Source organism: Seriola lalandi, unplaced genomic scaffold (genome assembly GCF_002814215.2).
Source record: "Seriola lalandi dorsalis isolate HSWRI2012SDOR001 ecotype SW California unplaced genomic scaffold, Sedor1 jcf7180002054572, whole genome shotgun sequence".
NCBI lineage: Eukaryota > Metazoa > Chordata > Actinopteri > Carangiformes > Carangidae > Seriola > Seriola lalandi.
This window is the reverse complement of record NW_019525125.1, coordinates 290,751-318,574: the sequence shown is the minus strand read 5'-3', so window position 1 is coordinate 318,574 and position 27,824 is coordinate 290,751. Positions and strand designations below refer to the sequence as shown.

General features: G+C 45.0%; 1 protein-coding gene across 2 annotated transcripts in view; it reads left to right on the top strand.

Annotated features, from left to right (window-relative positions):
• Positions 1-2,322: 2,322 nt before the first annotated feature.
• znrf3 (zinc and ring finger 3) overlaps positions 2,323-27,824 on the top strand; it is a 75,080-nt gene continuing 49,578 nt past the window's right edge. The window contains exon 1 of one of the 2 annotated variants that reach the window (XM_023417164.2): positions 2,323-2,744. In XM_023417164.2, coding sequence (XP_023272932.1) covers positions 2,514-2,744 — 231 coding nt within the window. In that variant the 5' untranslated portion in view covers positions 2,323-2,513. The remainder of the gene's footprint in view (positions 2,745-27,824) is intronic. The other variant, XM_023417162.2, reaches the window with a different exon arrangement.

Genomic DNA, 27,824 nt, shown 5'->3' with positions numbered 1-27,824 from the left:
GGTCAACTATTTATCTGGAAAGAAGCGAGATAATGATGCGTATTCTCATCACAATATGTTTAAAAAGAAAAAAAATTAAAGGGCACCATACACTGCTAAATAATCTGGGAAGTAAACCATGTAAACATTTAAGTTAGGGAACTACAAAAGTGGCATTGCAGCTTTAAACATCTCTCATGGATTGAAATCCTGCAGTAACCAGCAGAGGGCAGACTTGCAGTGAAAGAGGAACAAGACCTTCTGACAGTAATTGGATCACTGTAACTTGTTGCCCTAATGCATTTTGTGGTCCATTAGTAAATCTAATTTCACTTCATCATTAAGCTTGCAGGCATTGTGCCTTTAAAGTCCCATAATTTATGGATTTATCCGTTTAGAGTCATAATGTATCTGCATTTGATTTTTGTGTGTGAGAGCGAGAGAAGTAGAAACAGAGTTAAGTGTCACAAGACTGATATGGCACATGTGGTGTGGATCAGGATTCATAAAACAGAGTGACGTCCAATGTGATCTGTAAATTATTGTCATGCTGGAGGTGCTGAAGAACTTCTAACGTTTCGGCTTTGAATTGTTTTCCACTCAGCTTTTTTTTCTTTTCTTTTCTTTTTTTTTTTGAGTCTGAACACATGTTGACCATCACGCTTTCTTCCAGAGGCGGCTGCATTCTTGACCTAAAAAGTCCTCACAGTTGGTTTTCATAATCACACTGCCACACAGCTGACAGCAAGATGAGACCTTGTTTTCTGGGCCTTTTTGGACATCTATCACTGTGCAGAGCTCACCCTTCATTTGGGAGCTTAAAAACACCTGAGTGTTTTCTTTGCAACTATTGCAAACAGGCCTTTCCATTTTTCATTTTTCAATTTCATACATTATTATTGTGTGATATTTTGACAAATGTCAAGTTTCTTTCTTTCAACTGAGAGATTATACTCAACAATTTTTTGTCCACTCCATTCAAGATGTAACCTTCATTCATTACATAGCACAGTACAAAATGGGCTCTTTCCGTGAATTGTTCAGTCGCACAAAGATTCAAATCATCTTCTTTTGTGGGGAATAAAAAGATAGTGTGTCTGTGTGTTCTTTCAGGACACAGTGTGCTTTATTTGCAGACACATAATGAACGCTCTCACACGCTGAAAAGGAAAGGTCTGAGACGTGTTCTCCAGGAACGGTTCTGCATGCAAGTTTCACAATAGACTTTTTTTATTCCGAACAGAGAACGACTGAAAAATAACTGCCTTCCTTGGCAGTGAATAACAGCAACAGTTTGTTTAAAAGAAGAATAAAAGATCTCTGCCAATTGCAAAGAACATAATAAAGCTGATGCGTCTCAATAAATGCACGATGAATCATAAGCTCGCTCGCCATAGTAACTTCTCACACCGGCCACAAATTTAACTTTCTGTAGATAGAAATCATGTCAAATTGCTTGTAAACATTTTGAGGTTTGTAAAATGCCTGAAATGATGTGTGATTAGCTTGTCAGGCCTGTAGTGATGAGCACAACGGCTCTGGAGATCAAAGGCAAGTTAATTGAAGACCCATCTGTCTAAAGACTGGTGCACAGTTATGTGTTGTGCACGTGAACTGCCTTGTGTACAAGTGAGCAAAGTATTGATTCAGTTTCTAAAGAGATATGAGGACAGATATAGATAGATAGATAGATAGTAAAAGTTGATTTTCTTGTTGGTAAACGTTCCTTATTCCTGTCAGAACAGAATGCATCAAGAAAAAGGAAAATAAACTTTGCATAGCTCGTTTAAAGTGAGATGTTGCAAACAGTTAGCCTAACTACATTGTAAACTGTAGGGGAGCATATCGGAATCTGATTGAAAAATTAGCCCGGTTAAATCATGAAGCGTCCTGAGGAGGGTAGTGTTTGTTTTAAGGTGGAACCACAGCGAAAAACGTGTCAAACTCGGGAAAAAACGCCGCCGGACCGCCCGGGATTTAAACAGTGGCTGAAAATGTAGTCCCCGGTTCATAGTCAAGACGGTAAAACTGAAATAACTCAACCTTAAACGCGTAACTTGATGATTTTTCAAACAATAAGTTCCCCCTGTCGCTGCTCAGCGAAGTCCGCGGTGCCTCCTTAACTGAGTGCTGGCACTTCAGAATGGGGAGTGCAAGGGAGAGGGTCAGAAAGATTGGTGGGTGGGGATATAACCCTTTTGAGAGAGAGGAAAAAAAAAACTAAAAAAAAAAAAAAAAAATCACGTGTTTGGAGATCAAAGGAGATCCGCTTTGTAGAGGAGGAGGAGGAGGAGGAGAGCGGGGGGGTGAGAAAGAAAGAGGGAGAGAGGGAGGGAGCGTTTGCAGGCAATGTAATTGACAAGGCTTGCAGTGGTGAAATAACACGCTTCAGCCCAGGCTCAGCTCTTATTGCACAATTCTGATTCTTTTGACGCATCGCCCGTAGCGCGCATAGACCTGGTTTCAATTACCTTCACCCGATTAATTAATCCGTGTGAAATTATGTCCCGATCGGCGCAGATCCAGCCGGCAAGATGATGATTTTACCAAGGAGAGGCTCAGATCGCGTACCCGACTCGGTGGTCCTGGTGATCTTGGTGGTCGCCGCTTCTCTTGGTACCGTTTTCGCCAAGGACACTGCCTTTGTGGAAGTGGTTCTGTTCGAGTCCAGTCCCAATGGAGATTATACTACTTACACGACTGGCTTGCAAGGACGGTTCTCCAAAGCAGGAGCCACTATCAGCGCGGAGGGGGAGATCGTTCAAGTACGTGTAAAGTGTCTTTTTTTTTTTTTTTTTTTTTTTTCTTACGGGGGAATGACAAGCAGCAGTCCCGAGTAACACTACCGGGACCCTGGGTGTAATTTCACCAAGCTGCCCTTCGTAAAACTTTTTCCACGGGGGCTGGGGGGTTGACAAGAGTTGTATATAGTGTGTATGTGTGTGTGTGTATATGTGTGTGTATGCAGGCAGTGTGAGGATGGTACTAAGCTTGCAAGCATATGCGGTCACAAGATGGCTCCTATCTTGTGGAATTCATTCACAGGGAAAACATGCTCTTGCAGGTTATTTTGTTGATGTCTGGCGATCACTCCTCACTGTTGACTGCCCTCATCTTTAAACGCAAACTTTAGAGAACGGGTTTCCTTAAAAAAAAAAAAAAAAAAAAGTGATAAACCGTCCACCGCTTCCAAGAAGTTTGTAAACTTTTTTTTTCCCTCTTTACCGGAGTAAGCTTTACACGTTTTACAAGAGCAACAAGGCTGCGACTACTACTACTTGGGCTTTAGTTTTGACTGTTTATCCGCTCCAGCCGCGACTTTTGGCAAATAGCGACTTTTACATCCGAAAAAAGTTGGTTTTAATAGCGGAATATGTTTGTTTTTATTGACCGTAGCAGCGTGTAAACTCACCCACACGTCCCGCCGCCTGTAGCCTGTTACTATGTAGCCGTCATCAACGCCGCCTTTGAAGTTGCATGTTTTTGGTTTACGCCAACTTGCAACTATTTTAAGGCTTTTGAAAAATGAATATGAAGAAGGATTGAATGATTGGTCATCATAGAAGCACCCCTTCATCTCATGTTCCCATCTTCTTCTTACCCCCCCCCCCCCCCCCCCAAAACATGACAAGTGCACTTGGCTGGAGCTGGGTTAACCTCGGATCAACTGGCCAACTTTGTGTTGAGTAGAAGTCATTAAAATATGAAGCTTTTTCCTCAGTGCCAAGTGTTTATTTGAAATTTTAAGCTGCTTGGCCACTGTTTGTAAGGCAGCAAATAGTTTTGGGGTGTAGTCATGTGCCAGAGAGTTGATGTTTCATGTTTTCATTTCCTGACCTCTAACATATTCAGTCTGATTTTGTTTTTGAATTTGCATCCTTTTGAAAAATTTAATGTGAAATTGGTTGAGATGAAGCAAACGCCAGCAGAAATGATGGTTGAGGGTTTTTTTTTTCATCTTTTCCATGAATGCCAGTAGCTGTTGAAGTGTGGCCTCGGCCTGAAGAAACTATTCAGCTCCATGAGATCATTGGTTTGAGTTGGGAGGACAGGTTTCAATGCAGCCTGTGCTGAGAAGAGTTGAGGGGTGGGGTGGGCTGCGAATACACATTTTTGAGTTTAATCACCATGTTGCATTGAGTAGTGCACAAGAAACCTGATTGGTGACATAGCATTTTATCAGCACTCTAGCACGAGCCGTCATATGCAGCGCTTCAGTTGCACATTACTGATACTGAACTGACACAGCTGGTAGCATCCCCCATCCACCCCTCGCCACTCTGCAACAATGGCTGCATCCGCCACCGCACAGCAGCATCGTTCCAGTGCATGACTGCATTTTTTTTTGTTCTCCCTAAAAACTCTTTACTTTGAAAGGAAGATGATATGTGGGGATCAAATTAGGGGATGCTCAGCACAAAAATGGCCCCTGTTTATACACAGTGATGGCCATTTGGCGCCACTTGGTAACCACACAGAAATGTCGGACCTCAGCTTTACATCGAAAACCACATCTATTTAGGTTTGCTTTCTTTGCTAACATAGCTTTCTGACCACTTAGAGGCAGCTTATATTTTGTCAGGCTGTAATGAGGGGCAGTTTGTCCAGCACAGTGTACTGTCTTGAATTCCTTACAGTATGTATTCTACCATAGATTTATGAAACCTGAAACTGACAACCAATGACATCCGTACAACCTGAAGAGTATAATTTTAAGATGGTATCAAATTCCCCACTTGCATGTTCTATACTCGTGAAATAACATCGCAGTAACGTGTTGGGAAATTGCTGCGGTGTTGTAACGGATATAATTTTACTCTGGAATCGGGTTGAAGACAAATATTTATGTTGTCGTGCATTCAGGCGTCCGCATTGACTTCTGTCACCATTGCACTTGACTACTTTTTGCTTTAAAGGTCTGAACCTCCTCGTGCACAGTGAATAGGCTGCTTGATTTGGTCTGCCTGAGGTTTTAAGGGGCCTTCTAGTTCTCTCCTCTGCAGTTTGTACAGAGCCCTGAGGGGTTTGCGTTACCTTGTGTGTGTACAGTAGTGACCAGACCTCAGCAGGTATGGGTTCAAATACAGGGGAAAGGGGGGGCTTGGCAGTGTTCCTGAGCAAAGACCCGACCACAGCCTCTGCTCATACACTCTCAACTCGCCTTTGCTAATTCCCTAAAGCTAACACCCGCTCAGCTCTGCCTGAAGAGTGCGAAAAGTGGCACACGTTGCTGGGGCCAAAAATAATAAATTAAGTTAATTTGCTTCTCACTCTGCTGTAAGGGGGGGGGGGGGCTGACGCTGACGACGCAGATTTGGCCACAGTGCCAAGCCCCAGGCTTCCCAAGCCAGTTTCTGTGATTGCTCCAGTTTGACTATGTAATAGCAAAGTAATCAATGTGTCTTTAAATCATCCTGTCAAGAAATTAGACATCAACACACATTTCCCTGAGACGACCTTGAGAGTATATTTACAGCATCAGCTGTTAACTCTGATTCTTGGTGGCCAGAGGACTGCAGGCTGCCCATCCTGTCAGGTGGTTAATTGTATTCACCTCTTGTCCCAGATTTAAATGCTTCCTGATTACACTACGCTAATGAAAATGTTCCGCTAAAATGGAAAGGCAGCAGCGCTTTCGGCCCAAAGCCCAAAAGCCTGATTCAGAGCACCTGCAGTGAACAACTCAGTGCTGTGATTTCATATCTTACACAGTTTAGAAATGATGATAGTCTTCCGATACCTGTCCACATATTAGCAGCAGTTTTGACTTGAGTTAAGCCTGTTAAGCGGGGCAGTAATGGCATGACCAAATCACCCCCACCCCCCCCAACTGAGACTCCCAGGTGTAAACAAGGACAGTGGTGTGGGTTGACAAAGCCAGTGGATGCTTAACGGGCTGAAAGCGCTCTGCCTCCAGATGAACTGATAATGCAATTCCAGGAATAGCCTCACTGTGCCGTCGGCTCCGTCTGTGACTGACTGCCCGTCACCGTATTTTTCACAATTGACATCATCGTTGACGGCGCTCGCACAGCCCTCCCGATTAGAACGCGTGTGATGCGAGGGGAGAGACGCCATCTGCTGTTCATCATTCTCTGTTATCTCCCAGACGCCAAATTGTCTTTCCTGTAGCGAGATGAGCTGCGATGCGCTGCACGAGCACACATCTGCCTCTGATTTCCAGCGGGCCCGTGCTGTCAGCATGTGAGTGAGGAGCTGAGGCAGGGACGTGGCAGGGGCACCGCGAGGACCAGATGGAACTCATAGTGTCGTCGGCCAGAACCAGAGGGAATAATGTGGCTTTTGCCTACTTCCTCTCCGAAGGGACACAGAGCATCCTCTGAATCCAGCGTCAGGAAGAAGAGGCTATAGTTTCCCCAACACCCACGAGCTGTTTCACCTTTGAACTTCATCTCCATGTGCATGAAGTGCCAGTAACTATAGCTGGGAGACTTCATGATGTGGTTCTTTGAAAGTGGCAGTTTTTTTTTTTCTCTGAATGGATGTGCAGGGGGAAAGTGGTGGTTTTGAGCTAAGACAACGATGAGCTTAAATACTGGAGCTCCTACCTTGGAGCTGGCAGGAGTTGTGTCGCTCTGCATTTAGACTATAATGAGAGCTTTAGTGGTTTAAGGCATCCAGCGCGCTTTCTCACCACAGGCTGGAAACCCCAAGAGGCCATAATGGGCCGGTCCCAGACGGGAGGTGCCAGGGATCGGGCCACTCCCAGCGCCAAAGCAACAGTAGCAGTACACAAACGCTGGTTTAAAAGGTTAAAAGTGCTGCTCCCTACTTTTTTCCATTTATTGGCTTGGCGGTTGCAGCTGTATTTTAAGTGCTATCGTCTCTTAACCGCCACCCTGTTTCACTTTCATGTCCCAGCCAAAGTAATTTGAGGCTGCGTTTCTCCCCTTTTCGGAATAGAACAGACTAAACTGTTTTTCTCTTTCTCTTGCTTAACACCCCACTCCCACACACGCGCTCTCACCCCTCACCACCAGTCTGCTCTTTCTTGATGCAGCCAAAATTTGCCATGCGTTCCATGTTGCATGAGAACAACTTGGAGTGATGATTACAACTATTTCTTAACCAGCATGCAGTGGAATGTCACTTCGGCTGTGTCAGCGGTTTCTGGCAAGCTTTATCGCATTTTGTCCCCCCCACTCCACCCCACCCTGTCAACCTGCTAATAATATAATTAAAAATATAAAATAATAAATAATAAAATCCTGTAAATATAAATGTATAACAGTGGTTTAGTATTTGGCTTTAGCCCTTCACTGAAAACACTGAGAGTCTGCAGTGAATGTGCAGGTGTATGTCAGTCTTAAAGCGCCTAACTTCCTCTTGGATATCTTAGTACTTGTCCAGACTTCTTTTAATTGGCCATCACTGTCTCCCAAACCAGTGGCCCCTGTTTCCTCTCCTGCCCCTGGCTCTTTTACTCGTGTTCTCCTCTCTGTGTCTTTTCTCTCTGAGCCTCTCATTCCCGCTCACTGCACAGCTCCACCTGGAACAAGTGCATGTTGGTACTGGTGGCCCCAGTAGCTATGTGAGTTTCCACTGGGCTGAGTGGCTGAGCTGATCTTTGATGTTCCACTCCAGGAGAGATTAGCAGTCAGCGCTGATGCTCGCTGCTGCCACTCTCTCTCTCCAGTATCCAGGTCTCTCCCAGGGGAACCCTATTCCCCCGTGTCGCTCTCCTCCTGATCTGCTATTGATTATGTGTCCGAGCTCATTTGTATGAATGTCTTTGTGTTTGTCCTCTGCTTTACACTCCAGTGATGAGGAAATGTTAATTCATCTTTGCCCTGAGGCTGTGATTTCTCTGTGATGAGCAGTGGGAAATGCACCATAACAGAACGTCACACCTTGACAGGTGGAAAAAAAAGATTTTTTTTTTTCTTTACACCAACCTGTCTTAACACAGGTTATTTTTAAAGCATATTTGCAACAACTCAAAGACGAAGAAGGGGTCTGAAGTGGGCATTTTCACTTTCTGAATAGCCCCTGGTGAGCCTGTGTGCGTTTGATGAAACGGTGCTGAAAGGCCCAGTCCATCCCATCAGCCCACATTTTTATCCACTGACACAGAGGGTCTGCAAAACAAAGGCTAAGGGGTCGAGGGTTATGAAATGACAATGCTCACAGTGGCTCATCCAGGCAGAGGCATGCTTTGTTGTTTGCCAGGAATGTGCTGACTAACCGTGGAAGGCCACAACGCCAGCCTCCCCTTTTGTTGTACTTTTTTTTTTTTTTTTTGCCAATAGACTGAGAAGGTAGCAGTGGAGCAGGGAGTCCATTTCACTGCCTCCTCCTCCTCCTCCTACCTCTCTATATACTTCTATCCTTGTGCCCTCAGTCCTTTTACTGCTTGCGTTTGTTTTCATGAAAGGAGAGAGGTCTTATCACAGATCTGTCCCACTCACCCAAGTTCAAGAACACAGGGTTCAAAGTTCTTTGTTTTGTGTACATCATTACATAATTATCAGCCTCATATGTCTAAAAGAAAACATAATGTTGCTGTTAATGAGGATCCTGCCCTGTTGTCATTTTGATTCATACCATCATGTTTTAACCCTAGTTTCAATTTCTCTGGTTATTGTTCGAGGAAGCCATTACTGGTTTTGTGCACATTATCGCCGTCGACCTAATGCATCATATTAATGTTGCGAGGCTTCTCCTTGACAGGCCCTCTGTCAGAAACCCTGCCGTTTTTTCTTTCTCCTCCTTTTGTCTCCTCTTAATGGATTCCCACAGAACCGTGGCAAAGGTCATTTACAGGGGGTGCCAGATGGGGACAAATCAGTTTCAGGTGGAAGCTGCGACCCCATCGTGTTCATCTCTGCCCCGCAACCCTCCCATCCTAGACCGGTGTCCAGTGGCTCCTTATGTGTGTCAGTGGGTGCAGGTAGTTGTTCCAGTAATGAGGAAAATCCAGGCTGCAACACAATGGGGCCAGAGGTATGATGGATTGGACTTGCTCGTCCACATGAGAACAAGCTGGGTTATCTCTGCATTCTTTTTATTCTTTTTGTCTGGCAGTGCTGCATGTCTTCTAGCTCCACAGTGAACATATATCACTGCATCTTCCCACCTCCTGCGCTCCCTGTTGCTGAAGATGCGCCCTAGATTTTTTGAATGAAAAATTGGCTTTGTTTTTTATGTCGTCCCAGCATCATGGCTATACTAGGTTTTCCATTTCCTGCTCGCTGTCTTATTTGTTTATTCTCATGAAGTTTAATATTTATTTTTGAAGGATAGCTCATTTTGAGCGAAGTTGAGTCGCTATTTCCGGAGTTGTAAGAGTAAAACCGTAATCCTCAAGGGTCAGGTGTAGCTTACTTTTATGAATCTACAAATACATTACATTCACTGACATTAGCACGCCAATAAAAGCTCCATAATACAGCCTAGGGCTTTGATAAAGCCTCCACAATGCCTCCTGTACTTCCCTTGGACCCCCATCGGCTGCTCAGGCCATGCTGCCTGCCTCTCCAGGCCCTGGACCCTGAACAGGGAGGGGCCTGCAGGGCTGGGTGAATAGCTGCCGGGAGTCGTGCTGCGGGTGTAAACCACATGAATGTGCCGCCTGAGCAGATAGGATCAGGCGAGGCGGGGAGGCCTGGGAGGCCGCGACGCTCGGCGCAGCTCCACGCGCTAACATCAAAGGCAGTGCCGGAGGGGATGGTGGAGGGGGGAGGAGGGAAGAGAGTGAATGAGGGCCGGGCCAAACTCTTCAAAGGCCTCTCTGACTAATGCCGGCCCTGATATGCAGCGCTGCAAAACTCAATGATGATGTAATTGTAGACCTTCGAGCTAATTCCGCTCCCATACAAATAAAGGTGGAGGTGTTCCCTTGCACAAGCACGGTGAGAAAAATACTTTGAGTGTTTGGTTGAAGCTGGAGAGTTAAGAGCACCTCGCAGGCGGAGGTGTTGGGTCAGCTCCTGACGCTATGCTAGCGTACGGCTCCTGGTGAAGAAAGTTTTATTTACGTTTCTGATGGAGGGCTTGAAACAGGAAACGATTTTTTATCTGATTTCAGCAGATATTTTAATCCACTGGGCGTCTCTAAAGTACACAACAGGTGGAACAGAGTTGACTCTGTTCTTTGTAAAGTTTATACAGGGCCTGCGTGTGTGTGTGTGTGGGTACACGTGTGTGAGGCAAAGAGTGTGTGCATGTACTTCCCTTGTAATGTCTGTTAAACCAAGCGTGACCACAGATCCTTTCAAAATGCCCCCATGATCATCAGGCTGATAACTCATTGACAGCTCCCATGACAGTGGAGAGGCACAAACTGCAGGAAAGTACCTATCTCGTTGAGAGCGCACAGCAATAACTCGCTGTTGGTGATTGGGATTGCCAAAGGTTATTCGAATGCCTCCAGCCTCTTTTTTTTTTTTTTTTTTTTTTTAATAGAGAGAGATCCTGCGATGTTCCTGTGAAAAAGACCCTTCATTTTGCCGCCTTTTGGTTGTTTACACTCAACCAAACAAAGGTGGCGTGATGCCACCCCGGTGTGTGGTTTTCAGATAGCACGCCGGCGTTCCAGAATCAGAGGCGTGATGTGTAACACCACAATGTTGCCGTTACTGTCTTGCCATCCTGGATTCTCTCATCCTCTCTCATTGACAGATGTCGGTTTGGCTCTGTGACTACCTCCGCTGCCGGCATATAGGAGGAACGTCAATGCCCCTCCGGCCCATGTTCGTACCATTTATATAGGATAAAGGCGCAACATTCCTGCCTTAATTCCTGCTGTGTAACGGGGGAACCACATCTTCTCCTCACCCTTGTTTTGTGATTGTACGTCGCTTTGATGTTACATTAGCAGTAAACAGCTGCACATTTATTTATTTGGAGTTCATGCGGAGGTCGGTCTTTTAACTCCTGCATCCTGGGTCGGACTCTGAAGTCAGGGCTGCAGCATAAAGCCTTTGTTGCTGCTTGTAAAGAAGAGACCTCCTTGTTTCCAGCAATGTAGACTGTAGCAATTCATGACTATCACAGGACCATCCGGCTAATGGCTGTACTTGAATGGATAGAGACAAAACACAATTCATACGAAAAGCTTCCATTTAGAGCTGCTAATAACAATTCTTTTCTTTATCAATTCACCTTTTGACTCTGTTTTTTTCAGTTCATCGTTTAGGCTGTGGAATGTCGGTAAATAATGAAAAATGCCCCCTAAAAATTCCTCTGAACCTAAAGAAATGTCTTTGAATGTTGTCCAACCAACAGCCCCGAAACCAAAGATATTCAAATTACAGTGCTGTACAGCAGAGAAAAGTAGCTTGCTATGTTTTTGCTTGATGAATGACTTAACAATTAAACAATTATCAGAGTAGTTTTTAAATGTCCTATATTGTATGAAGTGAAATTTCCATGTCTTTTTTGATTATAGATCAGGTCTAGGTTCTATGTTCATACTGTGAAAGTCTCAAAGCGCTCCGTCCGCAGAGAAATGCACACAGCCTGTATTCAGACACTGAGCCTTAAAATGAGCCGTCAGGACTTCTTGAACTTTGGGATGTCAGAACAAATCAGTCACCGCTCTCAGCCGTGCCCCCCAAGCCCATTGCACATTGCACCTTGCAACTTTGCAGGTTTTGGTTTTTCTCAGTGTTTCTACCTGATATCCGCTTTTATTTTTTATTTGATCAGTCAAAAACATTCAGCCAATCAGCAGAGAGGCTCAGAGCCTTTCTTCTAATGGATCAACACTTCAAAAAAAAAAAAAACACTGGAAAAATGTAAAATATTGGACCTTTAATTAACATTGTATAGCTTCTGCGGTTGGCAATTATCTTTCATTGCTCCAGTTAATATTTATTGATTGATTATATAATTGATTGAAATCAGCAAGTGAAGCCGGTGTCATTTTTAGTCCCATTTTTGTTCTAGCCTATGTGCTACGAACAAGCCAGCCTCTTAAAAACATGTAATGACACTGCATCAAAAGACTGGAGGCGGTTCCTGATGCAGAGCCCCGTCACTGAAAGAACTGCAAAGCGTCACACGCAGAAAAAAAGATTCTTAGCCAGCAGTTTTATGTAATTGTCGTATTGCCTCTGTTTCAGTCAGTTTGCAGGTGCACTGTGCCTGTGAAGTGCTGTTGTTAGGTGAAAACTGCAATCGGACGTCATGCTGTGGATGCTGTGCTCTCCAAATCATCAAACCACAGATATCCTATAAAACACAGTGGGAAGCTGTATAAAGCATAGAGACCCTCTGAAGTAAAGCTGTGTTGCTGACGGTGCTGGTACAGACGGTCTTAATGTAGAACTATGTAGAGCTTCTAAATGGGATTTTCTTTCATTTTAATGGAGTGTCTTTACAATACGTTTGCCCCATGCAGCTGTATTATAAGAAAATATAAATTGTGGATTGGGACTCTGCCTATGCTCACTATATAAATTATTCAGACCTTGACTGGGGGTAAAAAAATATTTCATTTCATACACACCAGGGCTTTTTAATTTATCCATTAGAGGGTTTACAATAGATCTCTTAGATGGTCGAGATAGAAAAGTGCAAATGGAGTAGAGATGTCTAGACAGTATCAGTAAAGATACTTAGTCAATTAGACTAATGGATATGACATTTTTTCATCATGCAAATTCTATATGCAATGTCGGACTCCTGCTACCCCGCCCACCCTCTTCCTCCAAGCCCCCCTGGCTCTGTGAACCTGAGTGTATATGAAAAGGTCAGAACAATTACTCCTGGCCAGCTGTGTCCGTTTCTCTCTCCTTGCAGTCCATCTGTTCACCTCTCATTGCCCCTGCAAGTTGCTGTCAGAAAAAATGTCAAGGTATTTTTTTTTTTTTTTCCAGAATACATTTTTCAGGCTGAGATTACAGGTCACAAACATTAAGGAAAATGTGAAGGAACAATCAATTTGTTTTGAGTGAGATGGAGCACATCCTTATTTGGGTCACTGCTTTCTCCATCTCAACCCCCTCCCCGCTGTTTATCCACATTCGTTCTTCTGTCATATGTCAGTGTAAAATTTTTAGCAGTTTAAAAAAAAAAAAAAGGCACCAAGGAGATCTTGGCTGTTCTTTGCTTGGCAGTGTTTGGGCCGTTTGTCCAAACACACTTGGCTCTCTAATGATAACTTGTCCTTGGACATGTCAAGGAGTCTAGTTTCTCAGAAAGCTGTTTTGAGAGAAACGAGAGATCGAGTGGGAGAAGATGGGAATGACGGAAAAAGAGGGGCCAATACAGCCTTTTGCTATTCCGTCTGTATCCCACAGGCATGTGACAAAGTCAAATTGTCACCCCCGGGGTGACATGCATCCCGCAGGCATTTCGAAGTAAACACATCCCAGGGAATGTGGCTCTAAGATTTGGATAGTGGCCTCACCAGTCGGTCGGAGGCACCGCTCTCTCTCATATAACAGATGCAGGAGGATCTATAATTTGTGTATTGTAGATTTATTTATCCAAAAGATAAAGCTCAAAATATACATTTCCAAGCATCATTTAAAGGAATAGTTGGACATTTTGGGAAAAGTATTTCCCAGAGTTAGGTGAGGAAGATTGATAGCACTCTCATATCTGTTCATGAAATATGAAGCTACAGCCATCATTTGCTTAGCTTCCACTGTTTTGTATATATTTCGTGCGTTGGCACATTAGATGTGATGTGTTTTGCATTTGCAGCTGTAGCAACATCAGTTGGTTTGAAATCAGCTGAAATGGGTGTTAGCAGTTAGCATCCATAGTAACCATGGCTGAGCAGATAAAGACCGTCGCACAGAGGGTTCACCCACAGACACAGCAGGAAAGAACTTAACATCACCACCCGCACATGATGTAGGTATGAGCATCAGTAAAATCTTATAATGACCCACACCCCTCTGTTAAGGTACAACAGTCGGCTTCAGTATATCAGTAATTGAAATCTGATCAGAAAAAAACATGATGATCTTATCACGTATCAGAGGAGAAGGAAACTGAAAATGTTGTACTTCCTAACACATGAGTCAGTCCATTTGCTTTAATGGCTTCCAGTAAAAATCTGCAGGAGATCTGCTCAGAAAGGCTTGTATTTGGATTTTACAGTGACGGTTTAACGCTCCACTGAGGTGTTCTATTGCACTGCTACCAAAGAGGGTTGTGCCAGTTTTACAGTTACTAATCGACGGGTTCTTCAAAAAAAAAAATTTGTGATTTGATTTTACACCAGGCCGACCTTTCGCCTAACTTTAAACCATTTCCTATTGGCAACCACATGTGGCATATTTGGGTCAGTTTTTCTGCAGCATCGCCCCAAGCTAAACTCACGGACAGAGGATTTGGTAAGCTACTGATGCATACATTCGTCATAATTATTGTTTTGCAAAAGCTGGAGTTAGAATTGCCCAGGCAACGGGAAAGCTTCAGAATTCAAATTAGAGTGTGGGATTGAGCTTTAAAGTTGTGGAGAAGAACTGTTTCTTTTCTGTTTTTGGTAATTGCATCCCAGCAAACTTCGTCGTTTTGCAATCTACCCCCTGTTGGCTGGTCTCTGTTGCTCATGTATTAAAGGCTTGAGTTGGCATGGTGCATTCGTTCTCTCCTGAGCTCAGGTGGCATGGGAGACAGGTGAGGAAAACCCCTGAGTATACACTGTGTTCTCATCACGGACATGAAAACAAGACAAACAACGAAGCGTTTTAGTTCATCTTGAAGCAATTTCACCTATAATTGTATGACAACGAAGGACAAACCAGTGAATGCAAGTACATTTCTCTCTCATCATTCCTTCCCTCCCTTTCAGAAGCTCTCTCTTGCTGTTTTCTGCTCTCTTTCTCTCTCCCTGTCTTCTCTCACTCTGTTAAACATGGGAGGGGAGGGGAGGGGAGGGGGGGTATAAATGTGAGACCACACATGCTGTGTCAATGTTTGCTGGAATAATTAGAGACAATGTGGGCCAATAACGGGAGGAGTGCAGTAACCTGAACTCACTTTGTTCTGCCCCGGCAGCAACACAAAAGCCATTCAGAGATGCACAGATCCGTGGGCTCGGAGCAGGAGCAACTGCACTTTTAGCCGGCGCAGTGCAGATCGCTGAGGATCCGCAGGAAAATGGATTGGTTTCTATGGAACCTGAACGCTCGGCCCTCACTCTGCCGTTTTGTCTCGGCTCAAAGTGACGCTGATGTCAGTCTAAAGGCCTTTTAAGCACTGCCTGTACATCTCTGCCACCACCCACCAAAAAAAAAACAAAAAAAAAAAAAACACACCCCTACCCCCTTGTCGCCCTCCCCAGTCAACCAACACATGGTCCTGGCTTTGAGGGCCCTCTTTAACTAGAGGATATCCGGCCGCTCGGTATGCAAAGAGCCTGTGGATTCCTGACACGAGTGCTAGAGCTGGACTCAGAGGTGACTTTCAGCGTAGACAGACAACTGTTGGATTAGCAGGACACTTTGCGTTGACTCTGAGCCAATAGGAGAAAGCCTGGCCAGGAGCAGGGCGTACTTGGTCAAATGCAGGCTAATAGAGTCTTTTGAGCTCAATATATTAGATTACATTTGAAGTATTCCAGTGCTGCTTGTGCCCAGCAGCGTAGAGGAAAAAGTAGAGTGGTTCTCCCCAAAATAATATGCAAAAGGGAAAAATGAAGGAAGAAAAATAAGCTCAGAAAGAACTGGAAGGGATTTTTCTACTTCGTTAGACCTAAAAATTGTCGGTAGCATTAGAGAGACAGGAATGTGATTATATGGCTAAACATCCACAAACAGCGCACACTATGTTGCCTAAGGGTGTTTCCCCTGGCTGCAGCAGAGTGACCCGCTGCTGTGCTCACACCCCTGGTTGGACCAACTGGTTTGTCCCCTCCGGTGTCCATCTTGAAAGGGGACACCGCTATGGGATGCATACATCCCCCTGGAGGTCGCTGGAGTCATTGTGGCACCTGTCCCTTCCACTCTCAGCCCGTGTCAACAGCTCAGATTTATTTACATTCACTCTTGTTTTCCAAAGAACTGAGCCGGGAACGGCGCAAGTGAGGTTGCTTTTGTGTTTTCCCAAAATCTCTGCCATGTTGTGAGTCAATGGAGTTCGTGATTGCTCGGTAGTCATTGCTGCAGGGGTTTCTGCAAAATCATGCACTGAAACACTGCAGTAGTTCTTGCTGAAGACAACAACAATCCTCTGTACCGTAATAATCTTGTTTGGACACAGCACCGTGTCTTTATGCTGTATTTAAGGGTGTTTGTCTGTGAACTTGATTGCAGTTACTTTTTGTTTGTTTTTTTGACAGAACCACATGATAATCTCACAAGGAGCTGGTTTGGTTCAGAAATACACAGTATAGACTTAATGTAGTTTGCGGGTATTTCCCTCCAGGAATAACTCTTTGGCGATTTAAATTTATTATTGTTCAGTTTTGTTTGACAGAGCCTTGTCGTCTCTCCTTTTTTAGCCTGGAGTAACACAGCAGCTTTCAGTTTTTTTTTTCAACCAGTGTTCTTTCTTTAATCACTTTCAGATTCTCCCTCTCTGCCTCCTTCTCTTTCTCCTCTCCCTCTATCTCTCTCCGCTGGGCTGATGTTCTGCTCTCTACTCCTGGTTGGCAGTGTGTTCCTCATCACAGCTTGTGTTTCCTCTTATCTACACTTCTTTTATCAGTGGCCGCCACACATGCCCAAGAGAAGAAGAAGAGGGGGGGGGGGGCAGCTGATCCTATCAGCAGGTGGAGATTTCACCACCAAGTTCGGGGGCCCAGTGTGGCCAGAGGAGGGCCAGACCGGAAGGGTCTGACATGGGAGCGTGCAATGTGAACTCTGAACAAATGTGAACCCCACTGTCATCTGAACACCTGCCTCTTTAGTTTCGCTCCTAAGTCATAACACACGAGTGACATAAGTAGTTTTTCTGCAGCACACTTCAAAGAGTTTTCTTGTCAAACAGCACTGGCTGTAAGGTAATGTGTTTTTCTTTGAACTTGTTGTTGATGAAGTAGCACTGCTGGTGCTGTCTGCCTTGAGTCATATTCAACAGCAAGATGTTATGCTGAATGTTTCAGTGTTATGGTAATGTGCTGCTCCATGTGTCCCTTTTTAGAGTATTTATGTTTGTGTTTAACGGTGCAAAATGAGCTCCGTGATGTGGTGTGTCATCAACACTATGAATGTGTTGGTCTTCACCCCAGACACAGACCCCCAATGACAACAAAGATTTCTTGATAGGAAATATATTGTTGAAAGAATGTGGCAGCGTGTTTTCACATTGAACGTACCTCAAAGAAACAGCTGCTGCTGCTGCTGCAGCAGCAGGTTTTAAGTTTAAATTTACCTCTCGTGGATCTTTTAGCAACCAGTTTCAGTACGTGGTACCTTGCACCAAGGATGTGCAGTGTCATGTGAGGTCCTCGCACCACGAAACGGACGAATCCTTGACGTGAAGCGAGCGCAGAGTAGGGATGGCGCGGAGGAGAACGGTGGGTAAACCAAAGCACGGGCTCACAAAAGCCTAAAATGATATCGCTGGTGGATATCTGGATGCTTGGGATGCCTTGGATGGCTGCTGTACACTTTTGGCTTTGTCTTTGCAGGGATGAATAGAGGCCTCTGTGGTAGTGATGACAGGCTTCTCCGGGCTGGGCCCTGGCTGGCTGGCAGATTAGGTGCTGGAGGTCAGGAGACTTCAGCTCTCTCATAGGGGCAGAAGCCCGACAGGGGATGCTGGTCATCCTGGTTCTCCCTACAAAAGACGCACTGTTCTCTGCCTCCATGACCAGCCCTTGTTATTGTGACATGCCAGGTACACTTATACACACAGGTTCAGGTGGGAGCCAATGGTCTGCAGCGCCAACTACGTATATCCCCACCTGTGTTTGGATGTTTTGACATGGTTATAGGGTTAGATGGATAATTGGTTTTTGCAGATGTTGGAATTTCAGTAAATTTGAATTTTGACTGGTGTTTCTCAATGCTGATATGATGGAGGTGAGAATATGGTTTAACTCAACAGCTTCAAAAAAATGCATGAACAATATTATTTAGCCTGCTTGTTAGGCTGTTTGTTGGCTAAATGTTTCAAGGACATATTCACCATATTAAATAAAAACCGTGGCAAATATTGAACCTTTGGAGAGTCATTCAAAAATCTATTACAGTCACATCCTGAGGGGAAACACTTCAGGATAGTAAGTGTTGACTGATCAATGCTTTTATAGACACATGAAATTGATTTTGCATGAGTGCATTTAGCTTTGCAACTGTGAGGTTTTTATTTCCCATTTATCAGAGAATTTTAAGCTTTTATTCAGCACAGATGTTGGAAATTGACTAGTAAAGAGATTATAAACTGACAAAAAAGCTTTGATTCCTGACTGAGGGCCACTGTTCGCTGGTTCGGAGCTGAGATGTGGCGTGCACATGCTGCTTTCATGTCTCCTGTTTGCCTTCTGAAGCACAGGAGGGTGTTTCAGCGGAGAAAGAGGTTCCATCATTCTTCATTCTGCTCTGATACAGCGCCACACCGCTGGCCAAGACAAACGTGAGGTAAACACGCGGCTCGCTGGACTGTGTGACTCACGCTGTAGTACGCTCGCAGCACGCCCTGGGGACTCTAATGGCAGAGGCTAGCTGTGGTCGTTTCATGTTGTTTGAATTATTAACGAAACCGGGAGAAGCTGTAAACGGTCCAAGGAAAAAAGACGAGGCTTCCACACGCGATGCATGAAGAGCAGGGGCTCTCCCAGACCCTTCACATGCCCTCCAAGTTTATCCCAATCGCCCCTCTTGAAGATTCACAGAGCCTCTTTGATCTGTATGCTGTCCTCCCAGCTGGGAGGCCAGGGGATGCGAGCAGCCCTTTTGGTCTCCCATTTCAAGTCGCGCATTCTTTCCTTAAGGACCCAGAGGTCCGGACCCTTAGTTGCAATGGAATTTCATATGCAAAAATAGGCCAGACTTGCCAGGCTATTTGAATATGCACTCGCCTTCTTCTAGCATTCATCATCCTCAGAATTAAGTATTCATCTTCAAGGTGTCATGGTGAGTCATATGTTAATTCTGGCTGATGCAGCGACAGACAGACCTTCCATGACCCTCCGTCTTCCTCTCTCCTTTTAATATTTTCATCACGCTGATTATGAGTTTCAAAAGGGTCTGTATTGCCCATCAAAGAGACAAAGTATAATCTCACAAATGCCTCGCTGTTCAATACAAACATGGTGGCGGAGGCCCAAAGTAACAACCCCTGCAGACTGGGTTTTAAAAATAAATCATATAATCACACTGCAGTATAAATCAGCTCAGAGCCACTTTTTTTTTTTTAAATAAAGCTATCAAAGAGATAGTGAAATCAGCTACATTGCATGACTCATATTTATTGCCATACAATTTGCCAAATCTGCAAATTCCTGTGCATGCACAATATTTGGCTCGCAGAGAAAGCTGCAGTTGGCATTTTTTTCTGACATCCTGTCTCAATTACTGTAACTTTGCATCGTTTTCCCAGCTTCTTTTTTTGTCTCCAGAGGCAGTATTTACCACGACTGTCCCTTTTTTTTTTTTTTTTTTTTTTTTTTTTTTCCAGAGAAGGACTTGCAACCTGCAATCCTCTTAGATGTAGAGCCAAATGCCCCAGAGGTTACAGCCAACTAAGTGGTTCCTTGTTTCTAATAAAAAACAAATCAAATAACATGGATCCCTAGGGGTTTATAACACTAGAGTCATGAACTCTTGGGCAGATAAATCTTTTCCAAATATCCCCATACAAAGGCATGGATGTGGGAGGAACTTGTTGGCTTTGATTGTATAATTTATAAGCCACAATATGGTGAAGAGAGTAGAGGAGGGGAGGGGGAAACGCTCTGACCACTCAGCGATGGAACAGCCCTCTCGGCTGTGAAATGACCTGATCTTTAGAAGTTGGGCATTACCTTTTCAAAGCGGCCCTCGGTAACGCTGATGGCAGGAAGTGCTTGTGTGTAAAGCAGGTTTGATGTTTAACTCCTTCAGGGGCCGTTATCCCCAGGGTCTGCTTATTCCCCAACCGTCGGCCCTCAACCCCACAACTCCCTTCCATTTCTCTCCCCGGCCCCGTCAGCTCCTACCTCTGGCAGCATGACCATCGAGAACTGGAGGAACAATACTGCGTTTGTGCACTGCTCTGCACTCGGCCTGCTGATAAACAAATGTTCGGGGGAATTCTGGTGGCTGGCCTTGCCCCTGGGCCCAGTCTGATCCCACAGTGACTTCATAAACACTCTCTGGGGTGATCAAAAGAACAAATCACCCTTTATAGGGAGCTATATGGTAATGGAATTATTTCCACGCCAATTAAAGTTTACTTTTCTCTCCCCTTGCCCCCGTGTAGACTATTTGTTTTGCTCCTGCGGCAGAAAGGGAAATGTTCTGTTGCCCGGGGCACAAACATACATTTTCGGGGAGGTGCGGGCTTTTCAGCGGAAGGAGTGAAGAAGGCATGACGGTCTAATTCATGCCAATTTCTCTCTCTCACTAATTGCCACGGATGTTGCCGGGAATATTTGCAGGGTGGTTTACATGCCCCCCCGTCCTATGTAACTTGTTTGCATGGTAGTAGGGGGTATGTCATTTTACATGTTTTCTTCGAGGCAACTTATGAAGTCCTGGAAATTAAAAACCACTAAAGTGGGATAATCTGAAGCGTGTTCCCTCCCACAGTGGAATGTATGAAATCCACAGACTCTGCCCTCGGGCGGTGGTGTGGGTTGATTGGGTTGGAGATGAGGGGGATTGAATGGCCGGGTGACGTGGATCCACACCCAGACCTTCGGTCCATGTGGCCCTGAGGTGACTAGTAAAAGGATGCACACATGCAAGATACTTCTGGACATTATGGTCCTGTTTTTTTTCTTTCTTACGGAATAGAGGAGTTCACCGTTCAAGGCTTGGTTCACCCAGATTACAAACCTCCACATGAACTTGTATTTCGGTAAACAATTTCCCCTTTTTTCTGGACAATCAACATAACAAGCTGTATCAAATCCATTCAGGTTCAGCGTTCGACGTGAATTAACAAAAATCATTAACTTAATATTTATTGAGTAGTTTTCCAAGATTGATGACATATTAGCTATTTAGCAAAATGACTACCTGAATTTTTTTAACATTACTCTTACGACAAGATAAAAGATTTGATTAGAGGCTTGTTACTCGCTGAACAAATGCGAGTATTTTATCAACTTGGAACCGGATCCAAACTGGAATAGTTTTATCTGGACCCAAACTTGCATAGAACACCCACACATCTTTTCTCTGACCACGCACCACCTGCTAACACCTGCCACTGCAAGTCCATCATTTTCCACCACACCGGCCAGGCCTCAACTTGGCCCAGCACCTTTCTGCCTTTTATCTCCACCCACTGATGGAGCCAGCTATTGAAGCAACCTCAACGCCACCCCCACCCCTCCCTAACCTTTCTCTCTGTCTCTTTACCGCGCGCCTGCACAATAGCCTTGCTCGGCAGAGCTCCAAGAACAGTGTTTGTCCGATCACCACTGCAGCCCCACCCCCCTTTTATTGGTGTGTTTGGAGGGACAGTGAGTGAGTGAGTGAGTGAGTGAGTGAGTGAGTGTGTGAGTGTGTGTGTGTGTGTGTGTGTGTGTGTGTGTGTGTGTGTGTGTGTGTGTGTGTGTAGGTTTGTGTATGTGTGTACACTGTTTTTCAAACAGTCAGAAGGAGGTGTTGTTAAAAAAAAAAAGGGATCCTGAGGTGGATATCTGCTTTACAGTTGCAAAGTGGGAGGCATTGTGTGGAGCATCCAAGATTGTGGAAGTAAAAGTCTGCATAGACGGTGTTAGATGACATGCAGTTGGAGTACTCCCAAGCCTTTGATGGGAAATAAACTCTTCTGGTTGGATCATCAGTACAAAAGATGAGTAACTGTGTTCGAAAATATCTGGGCCTTCGATTAAACAGGCAAAGCCACAAGCTTTGTGCAGAGAAAAGCAAAGAATAAAGTCAACTACAGCTCCCAAGGTGCACTTCTGTCAATGAGCTTAGAGCTCTGTCGTACTCCACAAATGTTTATTAGGAGTTAAAGAACACTTTGAATATTCAGCTGTTCAAAACACTTCAGCTTTTCATGTGAATTCACCATCTATAGTCGTGTGTTTTGTGCCCAATGGCAGAAACGAGGTATTCTGCAAATTTGCAGCAGCTCTGATTCATGCCTACAACTACCTTCATCTCCATAGCAACAGTGGCTGAAGCTCATTGGTAGGGTAGTATTTCGAACCGTCTGCCGTATCAAACTGATGGGGAAAGGTTTTTCAGTATTCTCAGGTTGTAGTCATCAAAAACTTTCTTTGTTGTGGAACTTTGAAATGGGAATTAACAGAGGGGAAAAATACTAATGGAGCTCGTGGCACGTCACGTTTTTTTCACCTCTATGATCAATAGGAGACCAAAGGTTTTGGATATGTTGAGAGATTTGAAAGTGCACTTCATCCTGTGCTTGCTTTCTCTCATTTACCCCTTCATCCTCCCCCCAAAACACACACACACACACACATACATTTGTACACACACCTCTTCTCAAGTCCTGAGCTTCTATACCCCCTGCGCCCAGCTGCTCTGCAAGAGTAGGGCCTTTCCATTCCCTTTTGTCCATGCCACTGACCTCCGAGCGCACTGGGAGCGCACCTCTGCGGGGCCTGGCCCGTAGCCGGACGCTTGATGTGGACATTGTTGGAGCAGCGGGTCCCCCTCACCCGGGCAACCAGGCCCCTTTGAGCCTTTACCCCTCACTGTTTGCCCAGCCACTCTTTTCCTCTTCAGCCCACTCTTCTTCTTTTCCCCCTCGTCGTGGGACTGGAAGAAAGCTTGAGAGACAGCATGTTTTTTTGTGCTCGCTGCTTGGTTGTGCTGCTGGTGGCCGGCTTCCTATGGTGCACCAAAGCGGATGTGCCACTTTGACAGCCTCTTTGTGGCGATCGAATCTGAGGTAGTTCAAAATTTTTTGGCCACTCGAAATGCAGAAATGCAAGTGATGCACAGTTGGTGAGAACTGTAGAGATTTCTTCAAAGGATGAATCACAACATTGGTGTTGAGCAATTACTTTTCTTATCACTTCCTAGAATCTCTCTGATAGTATGCCCCTCCTCCCTTTTGATCTGCAGGGTTTGAGCGTATTTGAGAAAGCTCACATGGTTTTTTGGGTATGGGTACTTTACATTCATTGGAGGTCATGCTTACAAAGGAGCAGAATTTGCAAAAGGCTTAAAGAAGAAGGCCTCTGGAATCTTGTTTTATTTATGCCAAAAATGCCTGGCCACAATTAACCAACCACAACCACTCTGAATGTCAATTTAGGTCATTTTCTACCCTCACAAAAGCCCCGGACTTGGAGCCCATGAAGCAGAAAAAAGCTGATGTAATGGGTTTAAGAAAATCTCCAAGGGGAGTCAAACCTCACCCACACACCCCCTGACTACCTCCCACCCCCTCCCTCTCTGTCCAAAATCCCACCCCTTATCCACCCTTCAACCTCCTCTGAAGTGGTCACCACCCAAATATGGTCACTTTGAACCCCGAGTACAGCAGGTTAGAAACTTTGAAACAGCAGGAAGAGTTTGTGATGGTAACCAAGAGAAAAAAAAAAAAAAAAAAAAAAGACGAGAGAAAAGGTTTATGATTCACTGATTTAGTGCTTGGGGTGGGGGAAGGGGAGGAGGAGATGAAGGCAAAGGGACGAGGGAGAAAAAGAAAGGAGGGAGGAAGGGGGGGTTAAAGAAAAGAAATCCCAGCCTTGGCACACACACACACAGACTCTCTGTGCTGTGCAAAGCACAAAAGAAACCTGTAACGCCTCCAGATTCCTTCTAGTCGAGTATCAAAGACATGCTTTGCTTTAGAACAAGAGACTAGTGGGTAAGATAGGACTGAGTGAGCCAGTGAACCCAGCACTGGCTCGGTTGGGTGCTGTGAGTTAATCTCTCAGATAGGATTTTTTTCCCCCCTCCCTCCTTCTTCTTCTTCTTCTTTTCCACCTCCTCCCTCTCTTTGGGGATATCGGTATTACTGTGTAGCTCTGAATAGAGGGACTTGTCTAACCTGATCACTGGTCAGAATAAGCACAGGGAGAGGCTCCCAAAACACATGCAGAGATGACTGTTGCTTTCAAGTTCAGAGGTGGGATAAACTGGCCCACTGCTCCATCCCAAGGCCTTCAGCGTAGCTCGTCTCTGAGCTCCCAGCGTTTTTTAAATGGAGGCTTCTGATGAGCAGTATGTCATTGAATTAAAAAATATCACATTATGTTGATGATGTTTTTATTCAAAGCTTGTCTTGACCCCAAGGTTTAGTTGACTTTGTTTTGACAACTACTCCTCATTGTCTTTGCACCAGGCAGCAACTAATGATCTTAATTAGTATAATCTAGCTCTCAGTTAATCATTTAGTTGTGTCCACAAGCCCAAAGATATTCAATTAACAGTGATAAATAACAGAAAATACAATTCCTCACATCCGAGAAGGTGGAGCACAATACTTGGTGATTTTTTCTTGGTAAAGGACTTAAATGATAAACGATCCGTTATCGACTAATTGTTTCTTAAATAAGTTTATATGTGAAGTAAAGCTTGACTTGATATTTGAGAGTTTGATGAAACCTGATAACACTATATTCGCTGATACTCTGGTGATGCAATTTCTTGTTACTGGCTGGCAGTCAGACGTACAGCTTTGTGTCAACCTTACAAAGACTGGCTGATAGTAGAGCCCAATGCCAGTGTATCAGGTGGACTCTGATAAGCCTCTGCAAGCACATTCATATATGCATTGTGTCAGTGTGTAAAACTATGCATGTATCTTATCCTTAAAGGTACTACAAAGAGAAAGCAATTGGTGGGTTTGGAGAGCGTCCAAATAGCTTCTGGTGTTCCCGTTCTTGCGGTCCAAGGTCGTCCCTTAAGGAATATAAGAAGGAAGCCGAATCATGACTCCCCTGTCTCCGTCTAACCACCGCTAATTCCAGCTCAATCCACATTTCTCCATTGCATTATTCCTGGAAATGGCCGTGGCTTTGTTTATTCACGTTCTCATTTCCTCTGGAATATCATTAGCTCCTCGGAGGATCCTTGAGCTCCCGGATCGAGCTTTCCTCCTGTCCTCCCCCTCCAGGTTGTCATGAAAGGTGATCGTGCAGCCATTCACAGAAACCAGAGAGTGAGCGAAAGAAAGAGAGGGGCAAGGGAGGGGGGGCAGACAGAAGCGAGCCAAGAAAAGACTTGGAGAGTGTCAGAGGACGATTCTACGTGGGCCAGTTTTCACAAGGAAAATCAATCTCTCAAATCCCCCCCTCGCCACTTATTTCTCCGTGTTTGCTTTAAAGGTCGGTACATTTGAGACAAAATCATGAGGTTAATTGCTGGTGACACTAAACGCATTCCACATGTGGTTTAATGGTGCCCCCGCTCTTCATCGCCTTCCCCCGAGTGCGGCGTGACCTTAGCCTTCTGACCCGGAAGTGATGTAGGTGAGCACTTCCCCTGGTGTAGCCGGAGCCCCAGTAAGTGTTTCCTTAAGAAAACAAGTCAGAGGCGGTCGAAATCTGAAACCAGTGCTAATGCTGGCTGCCTCTCCACCTTACCTCCCTCCCTCCCTCCCTAAACCCTGTGGCTAGGGGGAAAGCAGAGGTAAGGGGGGGGGGGCTCTTACAGTACGAAGCCCACTGTCTGTGCACACATTCGATAAGTGTGTGAACATGTGCATGTACTGTAAGTCCTGTTCACATTCCTCTCAACTCTCACTGGCGAGGAGCTACAATCCTCAGCAAACACACTGTGCAGCGTAAGCCAATGCTCTGGTTAGCGTAGTCTAGTCTATAGCCAAGCCCCGACAGACACCAGCGTGCACGGCCAAAACGGCTTGTTTGTCCAGTTGTAATGTGGAAGGTCATTCACTATGTTAAAGTGTGTATGTGTGTGTGTGTGTGTATGAGTGTGTGCGTGAGGACAAAATGAACCTGACCTTTGCAGAAAGCCCCGTCTGTCTCCCCTCTGAGGAGCGGCTGGATTATGACACTCATATCCCACTGGAGCTGTCAAACACACATTTACATGTATATCTGTGTGAGAGTCCACAGCAGGAGAGTTCGGTCACTCTCATATGCCAGAGCTACTGTGCATATTTGGCAAGTTGCTTTGGTCATCTGAAGTGTTTGCCATTCCCTTAATCTGATATCTCAGAGCATCAGGGTTGAGGTGCTGCAGCGTTTGATTACAGGCCAGTTGCTCACCTTGGACCTGTTTATCTCCTCAGGAAACCTTCCCACAGACTGTAGGATTGTCATTCACTCGTCTTGTGATATGTTCGGAAGCTGTGACTGAAATCCTGTGTTGTTGTCAAGAAGTAATTGGTGTGTTGAACTATTTCAAGCTGAAACAGTTGATTGATTGACAGAAAATGAACCTGCCTGTTTGCTGGTCGATTGTTTCAGGCAAAAATGCCAAAAAAAAAAATCAATGGTTCAAACTTCTCGCTTGTGAAAATGAGTTGCTTTTTTTGTCACATGTCACAATGAACTGAATATTTGTGGGTTTGGTTCAGCGGGTCGATGGGTTTCAGGAAATTGTCATGGACATTTTATAGATGATTAGTGGATAAGTCGTCAGTAAAGAAAATGTCACATGATGTTTTCTGGTTGTGACTGAGTGACAGAAGCTGCTGTTGCATCTTGAGTTCACATGAAACTGGGCGTTATGTCCTCCTCTTCCTCACCCCATCACCCCAAATATTGGGGTCTGGACCAGGTTGCCTCCATGTTGTCCACTCCAGAGGGCAGGGTGGGAGCGTGATGAGGGGAGGGGTGGAAGGGCGATATGCTCTAATCCCATTCCAGCGGGCCGAGCAGCAGCAGCAGCTTGCGCTGCATTCCACAACTGCGGGGGCTTTTGATGCGAGGAGGGAGGGCGAGCAGCATTCCTCTATGGCCGGGCTCATCAAAGACGCCGTGCAACATCAAAGGCCACTCAGAGCCTAGGTGTTGATGACTGCAATCCTCTCCTCAGTCCACTTTTAGCAACCTCAACCCCTCAGCCCTCCAACACGCACACATACAGAATGAGCTGACTGCGCCAGGTATGTGCACCCTCCAGCCTCCCCCCTTTCTCCCACCCCCCAAGCTCACCAGGCAATCTTCAGCAGCATTAATCATAGCTCATTAAGTAGTGACATTGACTTTTGTTTTATGGCGAGGGTTGAGGAGGAGCGGGGCGAGGCGGAGCGGGGGATGCCACTGATATTTTGGGCGGTGCTGGCACTGGACATAATGTAGCTGCGCAAACACTGAGTGTGGTGTTGACCAGCGGCAGAAAGTTGTTGTTGTTTGATAAATTGTGTATGGACAGAAAAAGACCAACAATCATTATAAATGACTCATTGTTTTCACCAGAAAAAATGATTTGCTGCTTTTCTTTTTTTTTTTATATCTAATTCAAAATTCAATATAGAATACTTGATGACTGTATTTTGTCGAGAGTAAAGTGGAGTTGTCTGTTTCAGGTTGAATTCTTGTGAGAAAGCTGTCGGGGAGAAAGAACACGTGTACTTACTACTCTGCAGTTGTGCGCTGTGTAGAATTGTTTATTAATGAGCCCCATTTCCCTTTGCTTGTTACATTGTTAGTCATGGTAATTAATTCACAGTGGCACCTTGATGACAAATAATTTATGCGTGCTCACCTACTTTGGTAATTGTCCTCGTAAGGACAGCAGCCTCCTGCACACCGAGACAATATGTTTGCTCGCCGTTGCCACTTTATCTTTGCGCATAGATGCTGTGATCTCCTCAGGGAGGCAGGGGCAGTTGTTTCCACCCCTCTCCAACCACCCCCCCCCACCCCA